This window comes from Anopheles ziemanni, chromosome 2 (genome assembly GCF_943734765.1).
Source record: "Anopheles ziemanni chromosome 2, idAnoZiCoDA_A2_x.2, whole genome shotgun sequence".
Classification (NCBI taxonomy): Eukaryota; Metazoa; Arthropoda; class Insecta; order Diptera; family Culicidae; genus Anopheles; species Anopheles ziemanni.
Genome location: NC_080705.1, coordinates 45,168,628 through 45,182,466, shown reverse-complemented (window position 1 = coordinate 45,182,466; position 13,839 = coordinate 45,168,628). Strand labels below are relative to the sequence as shown.

Genomic DNA, 13,839 nt, shown 5'->3' with positions numbered 1-13,839 from the left:
AGGGTTCCGAGTGCGTGCTATTAGTGTACCACTAGCCTATCTGAACACAAAGTCATCTTATTTATAGCTAGATTTTATTTCTTTACTTAGAGAGGTAAGCAAGTCTACCTTATTACACTGTGTACCAGGTGTAGCTACACTGTGAAAATGAAATCGCATGCTGAGCAAACGGTCCTTCGAAGTGATATACGAGCGATCCGTTAAAGACTAGAGTATTGTTTTTTTGCATAGGTCCAGCCATTGTTGAAAAAATAAATGAAACAAATGTAATTCAAGCCTCTGTCATCAACCCGCACAATCTTGTAAAAAGCTAAAATTCATTCAAACTACCCAAATTTTACTAAACGTTTGGCTTCATCTTTGCAGTTTGTTTGAATTGGAATAAAAAAAGGATAAACATTTATTTGTTTTCAGCGATCTAATAAGTATTGATCCAAATGGTTCAATTTTTGTTAATAAAATATGTCGAAAGATGTACCCTAATAGTGTGTATTCTAGACATTCTTCTTCTTCTTCTTGGCGTAACGACCTCTTGGTCATGTCTGCCCGTTAAGGGCTTACGAGACTTGTTTCCCTGTTGTACGTGGATAGTCAGTCCTCTCGTACAGGGGAGGGTCCGGTCTCGGTTGGGATTCGAACCCACGCCGTCGAGGCGGTGACTCATGGGCCGATTTTCTAACCGGCGCTACCGCTCTTCTATCGCGGACCCCCAAGACCCTGGATTCTAGCCATTACAGTGCGATTCAATCACTATGGAAACTTGCACTATTAACTTAAATATTGCTACTCAGACCAACTCTATTTAAAATCATAAAACATCTTGTGAGCTTCCAAGTAAGTAATTTCTAGTAAGTATTTTCCCACAGTTTATAGCAGAATAATGATATTCACACACATTTCAATAACGCTGTACTTGAGCGTTTAGAGTGGTGGTTTTCAGGGGCAACAGAAATGTTGTTGTTGTTGAAATTGAAGTTGTTTACAAAAATTACGAAACCTCTTACGGAAAGATAAGTTTGAAACAATTGGAATACTGAAAGGGATTTTGATAAATCAGCGGAAAAATGTTCTTTTTTCAACCCTTATGTAACTTTCGCAAATAAACGAGAAAGTGGCTCAATTGACGCCAACGTCGTTAAAATCGCCAGTAATGTAGATTTTTCCCTTATATTTTTATCTTTTAAAACTGATGTAGAAGTTCACATAAGTTCTTTCATTAAGTAGGAAAGATAGCAGGCCTAGAGACTGGTTCGATACCAGTCTCTCACAATATGTCTGCAATTATTTGTTGAATAATCTTTCATGTAAATGCTTCTTGATAATGACGCGATCCAAGATACCAGTTATACAAAGTTTGTCCACTACAAAGGCTCACCCTATGCTATCAGCCTTATTTTTGATTTGCACAACTGAAGGAAAGCGTATTCCAAGAAAAGTCGCATGAAGGCTGGTCAGGGCAAAATTACGGGATTTTTAGCGGCGTAGCTATGAGTGATAGCGAACATGCTCATAATCGTGCAAATCGTATTCAGAAGTTGCCAAAAATAGCAGACAGAATCTTTGAAATCAACAAAGAATGTTTCTTAACAGTGTTTATAGTGTTCTTCGTTGCAAAATGTTTGCTAAATTGACAAGTACTCATACTGCATCGATGTTAGTTCTTACTAGTTGTATATTATTTGAATAAATGATGTTTCACAAAAATAAACGACGAAGTGTTTACAATGCCCCACAGCAAATCTGTTAAGGGTCATACGTTGGCCACAGAAAAAATGGCTATAGGTACAAGAGAAATGAACAATCATGTAGGTGACCGTTATAGATTCTTGAATTCTTCCCGCGCATAAGGAGAAATTGGCTTTGAATCATGACACCCTTAGAATCTCGCAAATGGCATGTACATCGGTCATTCTTTTCCACTTTCACGTGATAACCTCCATAACTTGCCCCTGGCTACCGCATTTTAGTAGATAATCAGCAAGGGCATATTGTACAAATAAAACAGTTTCATCTCAGCACCAGACAAATTTAAACTAGCTTTCGGACTTATGACACTCGCAAACAAATTTCTCGTAAAATTTGTTGTTGTTTTTTTATTCGCGCACAGAACGCTTCATTTTATATTTTCTCTTCCGTTTTATGGACCGCGTTGGCTGACGAGAAACCTCAAGGTGGAAAAAGAACGCAACGGGCCTATACTACACCATGCTTTTCTTCTTCAGTGACCGATAAACCCAATAGGAGTTTATGCTTTCGCCTTCGCCGGCTCTTTCTTAGCAGTAGTCTTCTTCTTCTTTACTGCCTTACGCACGGGCTTACCCGCGGCCTTAGCCGCGGCCTTAGCCTCCAGGCGGGCAGCCTTACGGGCGGCCTTCGCAACAAGAGCCAATTCCTTGCGCTGGCGCTTGGTAGGCTTCGGTGGAACAGCATTCAGCACCGGCTTACTGTACTTCTGCTCGAACTCGGACGTCAAAAAGCCATACTCCTTGAGTACTTCATTTTGTGACTTGATCTTGTCAGCGACAGTGGAGCGAGCCTTCCATGTGATTTTCTAAACAGCAAAATTTATACAAAACACATTAATGAGTGACAATTCGTGCGGCGGCATTTAGGTTTACGACAAAAAAGGAAAATATTTACCTTCAGTTTCTTCTTGTGCAGATAAGCCAACCGAGACTTAATCTTGCGCTTAGCTTCAAGGTTGCTTACAACATCGCGGTACTTCCATCCGACTTCGTGGGCAACGCGATCGATGGTGCAGTACTAAAAATTAATAAAAATTAAGATATACAGTAAAATTATATATTAACATTTAATATTGATATTCAACAGCAAACAACGTCAAACACCGTTCTATTAAAAAAAAAAAACAATATAATTTCAAGTGAAGAATCATTACGGATTGGCATGTGGTATCAAGATCATCTTTACAAACAATAGGCTATTTGAGTTACACAAATGACATGTAGAGAAATTGCTCTGCAATACTATCTCCCTGATCATTTTTAAAAATATATACTTAAAACAAGTCAAATTAATTTTAATAAACCTTGTGACGGATTGCACTTAATTTTAAGGAATGCCACAATTGAATCATAACACTTACTCGTATCGTTAGGCCTGCAGTTGGTCGAAACTTTCAGAGGGATTGAACTCAAAGTTTTTTCATTCTTTCGTCTTTTGTGGCGTAACGCTCGTCTACCAATACGAGTTAGAAACAATATGATTGAACTTGATTTTGAAGTGAATTTTTTTTCACTCCTATGAAAAACCATCGTGTAAGCTTGCACTTAAACTTTTCTACAAGGTCAGCTCGATCAACTTTATGTTGCTCACATTGTTACAGTTCATAGAAAACATTCGTGTTCACTTCGCAAGTCGCGACTAAAGATACGAAACAAAACTTTGAAAAATTATTTCAGATTGAGAGCCTGTTTAAAAAATACGTCTGTGCACAAAATAACCAGCGCGAATTATACACTACAGTTATTGTGTTTTCGATAGCTCGTAGAACTAAGCATTTCTCGTTTGTATAAAAACTATTTTGTTGAATTACCTTTCTATCCGGACGCAGGCAAAGCTTTCGCAAGGCAATCGGAACAACCAAGCGCTTTTGCCTGTCATACGGTTGGGGAATACCCTCGTACACCTTCAGCCGATGCAGAGCATCCTGGCCGCGCTTGGTCTTGTGCGGAACCATTCCTGAAACACACAAATGTACACATTAAAATCACTGGTTTCCTATAAACCCCTCTTTTCAAACAACCACTATCGTCACAATACATACCACGAACGGCCTTCCACAGCATACGGCTGGGAGCACGGAAATGGAATGGACCGCGTGCCGGGTTGACGTTGCATCGCTTTCGCAGGTAGGCCAAGAACTTGATCTTGTTGCGGAAGAAATGGCCGGAGAGCTGCAAATCCTCGCAACGCACCACGACCACCGAACGACCGCTGAGGAGTTGCTTGGCGATGACCGAAGCCAATCGGCCAACCAAGTGTCCACGTCCGTCAATCAAAATCGGCTGAAAAAAGCAAGCACCGGGAGGGAGAGAAAATGTATCTTTAAAAACACCGTAGAACAGCACCGGGAGCAATTATCGCGTAAACCAAACACTCTCGGCGAAAGAGCAAAGATCTTTCTTCGCTAAACAGCAGAAATAGCACCGAAATTGCACTTATTTTCAACTGTAATCGATAGATACCTTCTTCACGCGTACCATCACTTTCGCAAACAGTAACAAAAAGGAACCAGAGAAGTTTCGTTGAGCGGAAGTGCACGATGATTTGACAGTTACCGTCAGCTCGTGAAAGATCTGTCATCGTTGTCAATTTCCGTTCAGTGTCGGTTTCATTCAGCATTTGCTGAAGACAAAAGAATGCTGTTATTTTATAAATATTTTTGATTTGTATGTTAACAAAATTAATTGCTTCTCTCAAAATTCAGGCAAAATTGCTCTTGTTTTAACACGGTGAAAATGAGCCTGAAAGGTACCTAAACTTTATTGTAAAGTTGTGTGCCTTGAAAAGACTTCATTTGAAGGGTCATGTACAAATCGTATTAGCGATCATAAAGTTATTAACAAATTTGTTATCTCAGCAGAAATAACCAACCAAGGTATCTGTACGTCCCAGTTAAATGTTTATTTCATAAACCTCAATTCGTGGTGCAATCTTTGTTGTACCAAGTTGTTTGCTTTCACAAGACCTTTCATTTGAGAGGTCTGGCGCTAAAATTGGGCAAGCCACTAAAAAGTTATTTAGAAATTAGTTTTTTAGCTTATTTCCAGTTGTGCCCAAGGTTTTAGAAGCTTGTTAGCGCGCTGCTGCTTCGTTCTAGTGGTGGGTACATCAAATCCCCAAATCATAATCATACCCAACGAGAAATTTTGGCGTTAACCCGGCCATTCGGCTGGTGCGAGTTAACCCGGCCCCGGTTAACCACGCCGAGTCGGTCGATCCAAGCGCTGCTATCGAACATTGGCCACCGATACTATGTTACACCCCCCGGTTGACAAAAATTCAAATTTTTTGCTGCTGTCATGTAGTACCAGCAAGTTTTTCCATGGCAGTTTGCTGGGACTCTTGCTGGAACTACATAGTACCAGCAACAATGTCAATTTCTGTCAACCGGGCCGGTAAAAACGACTATAAGAAAAATATAACAACTAATGAAACAACGAATACGCTGGTAAAAACACGGTCGAATGCTTGCTAGTTGGCCAGACTTGCACAGTAAACTAACAAAGGTTTGACAGCCAGTACCTCTTTCCAGTGCGGTGCCTCCCAAAAAAAAAATTATTGGTAGGTTATGAGGAGTCCATGCCTACCAAAAATACACTTGGCAAGGTTCTTTTTGGTAGGCATGTATACCTTTGGTAGGAAAGTGCAGCAAGGTTCTATTTGGGTAGGCACTCTTCACTCATCATCAGATTATCCATATTTAACTTTTTGTGTTAACTGAAGATGATCGGACTCAGCACACAGGAAAATATCCGTTCGAATCGAGTTGTCAAAGGTCACTCACGTTGAAAAGCGCGCGCAAAAAAAAAATCCTCTCAAATGTGTTCATTTTACCTGCCATTTTGAATATGAACGAAATGAACTCTTTTCGCAATTCCGTTCGTTCCCGTTTGTATGGGAAGAAATCCGCGAGGTTTTATGCCGCGGATTCTCAACGAATTCCCAAATAACCTTTTGCGTGCTTTAACCTCGCGATGAGTTGATATTCGTTCAAAAACTGAGGGTTATCCGTTCAACGTTTAGTTGTGACAATAGCAGCTGCATCCGAGAAATTTTTGAGAGGTGAGCGCGCGAGAGCCCCATACCCGAGAGTTACTTCCGAGAGATTTTTTCTTTCGCTTCTACGCGCGGCTGTGACGTCACAGCCCTTGCGCGAATGAATACACTGGACGAAATGGTTTGTTGCGTTTTTATCTTTTTATTTCTCGATTTCTTGTGAATTCAATAACACCGAAAAGTAAGATAACATCGATGATCCATCAACAACAGCATACACACTATACAATAAACTATTTCGTATGAAATATACACACTTCACTGCAGAGCTTACCTGCTAGTTGAGGAAGTCTTTTGCTCAGCTTCAGGTGCGTTGCTCCGGAACTTATCATTCTGCGTAAAAAGATGTCTCCAACTAGCTAGGATCGTAGGTTGAATAGTTGATAGTTGATTGAATACTAGATATACTACCCTGCAATAGGTGAAATGTAAAAATTATATGTAATTATAGCCGAAAACCTTTAGCGAACTTACCGTGTAGCTTTGTTTACGTCGATCTGTCAAAATCGCTCTACGCATGTGATGAACGCAGCGAAGGAAAAAAAATGGAAAAATTCCATCGTTCTAATGGAGAAATGCAAGCTCATGCTTGCAGCGACGGAGACAAACGCACATCGCGATATGCCGCAATGGAAAAATGTTGAGCTCGGTGCGCTCCTCGTGTACGGGAGCGAGGGCATTGCAGGGTGCGTGCGTTCGATCACCCAAATAAGATCTCTCCATCGAAAAATTCGAGAGCGGGATCAAAAAATCGACGCGCGAGCGACGGGTCTTCGCCACTTTCGCGGCATCTGCAGACGGCAATCATCGAGAGTGGCATCGCAAAAATCGGCTAAGTTTTTTTTGTATGGAGTTTTTTCTAACATGCTCAATTTTCAAATGGAACCCAATCCCAGGCTGGTTGGGTTCGTACATTTGAGGGTTCTTATTAAAAAAAAAGAGTGTTAATTGCTTTTCTGAGAATCCTATTTGTAATTTTTTATGAATGTATCATTATTTTGTGTAATTATTGAAATGATTACCAACGACTTCGTTTAAAAAGTAATAATCATCCACTTCTTGGAAACACTTGAGCGCCTAAGGTATAAACGATGCTGGAGGCTTCAAAGGAACCTTTGAACATACGAGGTATAAACACACAGAGTTCATTTTTCACCGACCGTCGAACGGATATTTTCCGATCGTAGTCCGTGCTGAGCACGGATATCTTGTTTGCTTCGAAGGAAGCTTTTTGAGTTAACTGATAACAAAAACAAAAACAGCAGAGACTCATGCATAGACTGTCAGAAACTTTGCGCTTGCATTGACTGGCGACAGCATTGGTACCGCAAAACGCGGCTACACGAACCGCAAAGATTTTGACGTAAACTTATACGGGTTTTGAGCAAGATGATTAAATACTGAGGGGGTCCGCTACAGCCGAGCGGTAGCGCCGGTTAGAACATCGGCCCATGAGCGCCGGGGCTCACCACCTCGACGGCGTGGGTTTGAATCCCAACCGAGACCGGACCCTCCCCTGTACGAGAGGACTGACTATCCACGTACAACAGGGAAACAAGTCTCGTAAGCCCTTAACGGGCAGGCATGACCAAGAGGTCGTTACGCCAAGAAGAAGAAGAAGAAGAAGATTAAATACTGAATAGGTGACTTTTTAACAGGTATTTTTTTAGAAAATGGCGACCGTGGATTTTGACAGCATGGTGATAAACAGCATAGAATGTAAACAACTATGCAAGTAACCAGAAGGTACGTGATGTGAAACTTCGGCACATTTGGTCGAAAAATCGGTAACCCACTACAGCCGACGGCTTCTTAAACGTTTGCCATGCGAACAAAATGAAAGCAATTGAAGAATCGGTTTGTTTGGTTCTCAAGCGTTGTTGTTTGTTTTTCTTCTAAGGACGATTCCCGCCAAATTTGAGTATCAGCATACTGTCAAAAGCTATTTTTCGATTTCTTGCAGTCTAGACGTCAAAATGCTCTACATTCCGCTACCTTATATAGTGTGTATTTATCTTGGTTTTGAGTTTGCGGTAGGAGTTTGCGGCTCGTGTAGCAGGCCGGTGACAGGGCGATAATGAAGTTTAAGGATATCATATTCGAGTGTATAGAATCATTAATGAAGGTCACAAACGCGATGAAGGATTGCAAGATGTCATATTCCGGTTTCAAGGTGCGATAACGGAGTTCGCAAAGGCGAACAACGCGTTTCAGCTTACGCTATCCGTCGTAAAAGGCTGTATCTATGTCCAATCTATTATAACCAGCGCCCGAGACAATTGAATCGAATCGCTCAAATCTTTTGAAATGGATTCGAATCTTTAGAATCCATCTAGGGATCGAATCTTCGAATCTTCCGAATCCCGATCTATCAACACTATTGTTGTCACTGCTCCAAGTGTAGCGCTGATGCAGAAGTGCTGTGCTGTCGTTGAAGCAAAGGAACAAAATTTTCACGTGAAAATTCAACCAGAAGCTTCGAAAATTGTCGTTTTGCAAGAATCTGTAGTTATTTCAGTGCTGTTGTACATCCAAACCAAGCATTTGTTAAAAATCTGATAAAAGGTATGAATTGGGGAACAAACGATTTGCACCAAACATTTTTTACTTGACGTTGACATTCCATGAATCAATACACTGTTTTCTTCGAACCACATCCTCGGAGAAAGTTTTTCTTCATGTTTTCCACCGCTTACGGTACACCAAATGGTCCTGCTGTTCGTTAAGTGGAACGATGTAACTTAACTTTTTTCTTGTTCGTACGACACCATAGTAGCGTCGTTCTATTGATCGTTCAGCATTTGGCGTCAACAACCAATTTTCGATGATGTCATTTTAATGCGTCACTTTCGGCTGCTGTTTATAATCTAATTCTTTCAGTTTTACAGTAAAGGCCCCAAAATGACTCAAATGGCCCAGGAAGAGATCGTGTCGAACACCAAAACGGTCATGCAAGGCCTGGAAGCCCTGCGTGTGGAGCATATGACATTGATGAACAACCTTGCGGAGGGTAGCAAAAATGATCCGGACAAAATGGAAATCGTGAAGCGCAACATGGAAAATATTGAACTGGGGCTAAGCGAAGCCCAGGTATGTGTTTGATTAACTGTACAGCGTAACGTTTTAGGTGGTAATGATGAACATTGTCTCTTCACTCCATTGCCAGGTAATTGTGATGCTGTTTGCTCATCTGCAAAATATCGAAGCCGAAAAGCAAAAGCTACGTACTCAGGTTAAACGACTGTGTCAGGAGAACGTATGGTTGCGTGACGAGTTGGCCATAACGCAGCAGAAACTGCAGGCATCGGAACAGAGCGTAGCACAGCTGGAGGAAGAAAAGAAACATCTCGAATTTATGGCTTCGGTGAAAAAGTACGACGAAATACAGGAAAACGAAGATAATCTAGAGAAATCTCGTACCGATCCTGTGGTCGAGCTTTTCCCGGAGGACGAAGCCGAAGAACGGAACAATATGTCACCGACTCCTCCGAACCAGTTCGCTAACCATGCGAATGCCGGTTATGAGATACCGGCCCGTTTGCGAACGCTACACAATCTGGTTATACAGTATGCCTCGCAGGGCCGCTATGAAGTAGCTGTCCCATTGTGCAAACAAGCATTGGAGGATCTGGAAAAGACTAGCGGACATGATCATCCGGACGTTGCTACAATGCTTAACATACTAGCTCTGGTGTATCGGGATCAGGTAAGAGAAAATGTTTTATAACAAATGTCGCATTAAAGTGAGTCAACATCGCACTTGTTTTTTAATTCAAAGAACAAATACAAGGAGGCAGCCAACCTGCTTAACGATGCCCTCACAATTCGCGAGAAAACTCTGGGTGAAAACCATCCAGCCGTTGCAGCGACCTTGAACAACTTGGCCGTACTGTACGGTAAACGTGGAAAGTACAAGGATGCTGAGCCACTGTGCAAACGTGCACTGGAAATAAGAGAAAATGTTCTTGGAAAATCGCACCCTGACGTAGCCAAGCAGTTGAACAATTTGGCTTTGCTTTGTCAAAATCAGGTATGGTTGGAGATTTTTATCGATTACATTTATTTAGTTTAAGAGCGTACGGGTATCGATTTTTATTGGAATTGACAGGTTTTACAAAATTGTTAAATTGTAATATTCGTCAAGTCCGTACAAGCATTAGAGTAAAAGCTACCAATAGTGGCGCAGTTAGTCATGTGACTAACAGTAAGATGTAATTTATAAGTGTCAAGAACACAATATTTTACATATCTATACCAATTATGATCGCAACATAACTTTTGTTCTGCAAAGACATCTATTTTCCCCGTAAACCATACAGAATACACCAAAAAAGCGTGTTTTTCTTCTTAGTTGGTTGTTCCTATAATGGTGGTATGGTTGTTGTTGTATAGTTGTGGTATCGTGTATCTATAATGGTGGTAGTACAGAAAACTTGGCAAATACTAAATATAATTTGACTGTAACTTGTTTTTTTAGCATATTTCAGAACAGAACGCCAAAATTGTTCATATAGGCCTCTCATAGATTAATGCGTTTGCCTCATATGGCATACGTGATCAATTCTTAAGAAATCCAGAATATTAGTACAATCATAAGATCAAAGAACATTTCATAGAACAACAAATATTGTCTTTAATTCGTCTTAGAGCTAGAATGTTATTCCACTACAACCACTACCGCACCGCTATGGGAGGACTTACCCTATAAGAAAAAACCTTAAAACTATTTTCTGTATCATTTTTGTAGTCTCCTATGAAATGTTTAACACTTTTGGTGAAGGTAAACATTGCACATTACTTCCCCATGATTCATTGATTTATATAAATAGTTATGCTCGTGATAACGCTAGGCGCGGCTAACCAAGGACCGAACAAAAAGCTCCAAGCATAATTTTCTCAGTATAACAAAAATCTGCTAACAATTTATGTTGTATGAGCTAGAATGATTGAAAGAGGTCGATGCGTTTCATGTCAGTGACATGTTTTGGTCATTTTATTCTTAGGGTGTTTTCCCTCTAACTACCCACTTGGGTTATAAATAGATTTGCACTAACGATATGAATGTTTATTGGCGCTTTTTTTCAAGACTATTTTGATTTACCGCAAAACTATTGGTAACTGTTGTCGCTCATTTATGATCTACGTAATATTTTATGGTTTCCGATTTATTTAGCATAGACGATGATGATGTAAATCACAATGCCTTCTAACTATATAAAACGCTTAGCTGGTTAACCCGGTGTCCAATACATTACATGGATGTTTTAAGCTTACTGATTCATAGTTTTTTTGTAAATATTTTTTTAAATGTATTTTCTTTTATTTTACAGGCAAAGTACGAAGAAGTTGAAATGTACTACAAACGAGCATTAGAAATCTATGAGATGAAGCTTGGTGGTGACGATCCAAACGTCGCAAAGACACTCAACAATCTTGCCAGTTGCTATCTGAAACAAGGCAAATACAAGGAGGCAGAAATGCTCTACAAAGAGGTGCTAACAAGAGCTCACGAGCGGGAGTTCGGTACAATCAATGGAGAAAACAAACCGATATGGCAGGTAGCGGAGGAGCGAGAGGAGAACAAGCAGAAGAATCGTGAAAATACGCCGTATGGAGAGTACGGTGGATGGCATAAGGCGGCCAAGGTTGATTCACCCACTGTCACCACGACGCTAAAAAATCTGGGTGCCCTGTATAGACGCCAGGGCAAGTACGAAGCAGCCGATACGCTGGAAGATTGTGCTCTCAGAAGCAAAAAAGAGGTACGCAAATAGGCCATAATAGTTCAAGCAAAGCAAAACATAACTAACCCAACCAAACAGCTTAACCAAAAGCAAACTAATCGGTCGAGTTTCTTCATGTGAACGCTAAACGTTTACGATGTTCCTTCCTGGCAGGCATTGGATTTGGTGAAACAGTCGAAAGTGCTGGGTGTTGCGGATGATAACAAACGCCAGAAGAGCGGCAACAGCAAAGAAGATAATGAAGATCACAACAAACGAGTGCACAAATAATTGGTGTTCGTCCGACGCCCCGCACATTTTACACGCTAGACCAGCTAAAATATTAATAATAGCCGCTCATATACATGAAGATCAATAGGAAAGATGATGGTGCAGGTGCAGCGGTTTGTCACCAGGATACACTGGCAACCATTCAGAGCGACGCCGAAATGATCGATTATTTATATCTTATCTCTTTCAGTTTCTGTTTTATCTTATTTTATCCGTTTCGTTTTATTCCAGTCCGATTTCTTCCCCTACTCTTCTCTCTCTCTTGATCTTTATTTAAATACAATTTACTTTTTTTAATTATTAATATTAACAACCTTAACCTAGCTACTCCTTTCCCTGTTGGCTCTGATGCCGGGCTACATCATGACGATTTACATGCTGCCCCGAGGAATTGCAACGTACCGCTATTGTACTGCTGATAAACTCTATTAATTAAAATCTTCAATTAATTCCAATTATTGCCTGGAACCACTGACAATGAATCGCAATGAAATGTTGCACACTATGTAAACCGATCCGACATATTTGATGGAACGTACAGTATAGCAACTCTTCTAGCTTACACGGTTGTGCTGAATGTGCACACAACTAGATGTGGCATACATAAACATTGTTTTGCTTTGTAATTCTGAAAACGAAAACGAAAAATGGAATGAGTTGGTAGCTTTTTGGAGATACGATACGATTCGATATAGCATCTACTGCAAAAGATCTGCCGATGCATACTATGCATAGGTGTGGAAATGATTAACCTAAATATTAGTGATTCTGGAGGTAAAATCAGCTAGCGAGAGAGAGAGAGAGAGAGATAGAGAAGAAGAAGAACTAGAAGATATGAATGCTATGCAAGATATAAGCGAGAAATGGGTAAGATAGTAAAGAAAACTACGCTTTTGATAATAAAATAAAAATGCATACCGTTCATTTAATCATTTCCAAAGTAATATGTAAGACACATATGCGTATCTGAGTAATTATATATAATTTGCTTGTGTTTTCGTCTCTATCGTGTTCAAAACAATAATTGCACCCACTCTAGTCCTTTGCCTTTTTACTGTTTTTGGATATCCGAAAATAATCATGCCTCAAAAATAGTGTCACGTCATAACAATTATTATTTGTTCGTGGGCAACTTTTTTTTTAATTGTTTGATTCTAGTGGTTTAGGATATGTTACTTATTATATAACTAATAAGAAAATGTTAGTAAATGCTAGCACGTTAATTGTCAGATGCAAAAGCTAATATATTTTTTTGGCATCATTAATAACATAAACTAAATAAAAGTTATTCTTCATCTCCAGGTCTTGCAAAGCTCACTAGACTTTTCTTTTTATGTATCAGTGAAATCAGTCCTTTCCTAAAGGCGAGGGTCCGATCTTAGACGGGACTTGAACGCCGTCAAGGGATTTTTAACCAACATTGCGCTCGATTGATACCGAAAACATGTCAAAAAAAAAAACGCGTTGCACCCAACCTTAAGGTAGTGAGGTAATGTTAACTGATGTCTAAGAAAAGTTTTTAATTCTAAATAATTTGAGTATTTTTTGGTTTAGATAGTTGCAAGCCGCTTTACTTAATAAATTCTAGGGGATAATATTTGAAAGTGTACGTTTGGATTAAACTTTGCTTTAAGATGCCTCACATATTCTTTCTTGAATAAGCACCTCGGCTCAGATATTGAAATAAGATAATATAAATTATTATTATTATAATGATATTAAAGATTTAATAGTTTTCTGCGTTTTATATATCTTCCATTTGTTGCAGATGAAAAGAGAAAATGTTGGTTCGTAACTTTTAATCATTTCCTACATGTCGTCGAATAAAAATAAAAAATTGATAATATACCACTGCACAAAAATAATGCTAAATAGTTACGTAATACGATTCAATATCTGCTGTACAAAGTTAGAAAGTAGTTTAGTTTAAGTTAGATAGTAGTTTGATTGTAGTAGATATTGATGTAAATTAGTCGACAGTTTACAACAATAACATATCTCGTAAGAAACGTCCAAAAAGAAC

At 39.7% G+C, this 13,839-nt stretch overlaps 2 protein-coding genes across 2 annotated transcripts; one reads left to right on the top strand and one right to left on the bottom strand.

The window, feature by feature from the left end:
- Positions 1–2,109: 2,109 nt before the first annotated feature.
- On the bottom strand, positions 2,110–4,293 carry LOC131282586 (large ribosomal subunit protein uL13). The gene is made up of 5 exons (XM_058312090.1): positions 4,209–4,293; positions 3,788–4,028; positions 3,557–3,702; positions 2,641–2,763; positions 2,110–2,551 (listed from the first exon to the last, which is right to left on the bottom strand). Exons 1-5 carry the CDS (start codon positions 4,224–4,226, stop codon positions 2,246–2,248), a joined length of 834 nt encoding a protein of 277 aa, XP_058168073.1. The 5' UTR covers positions 4,227–4,293; the 3' UTR covers positions 2,110–2,245.
- Positions 4,294–8,686: 4,393 nt separating this feature from the next.
- On the top strand, positions 8,687–12,073 carry LOC131282581 (kinesin light chain). The gene is made up of 5 exons (XM_058312086.1): positions 8,687–8,892; positions 8,969–9,508; positions 9,581–9,832; positions 11,133–11,564; positions 11,700–12,073. Exons 1-5 carry the CDS (start codon positions 8,704–8,706, stop codon positions 11,814–11,816), a joined length of 1,530 nt encoding a protein of 509 aa, XP_058168069.1. The 5' UTR covers positions 8,687–8,703; the 3' UTR covers positions 11,817–12,073.
- Positions 12,074–13,839: the final 1,766 nt, after the last annotated feature.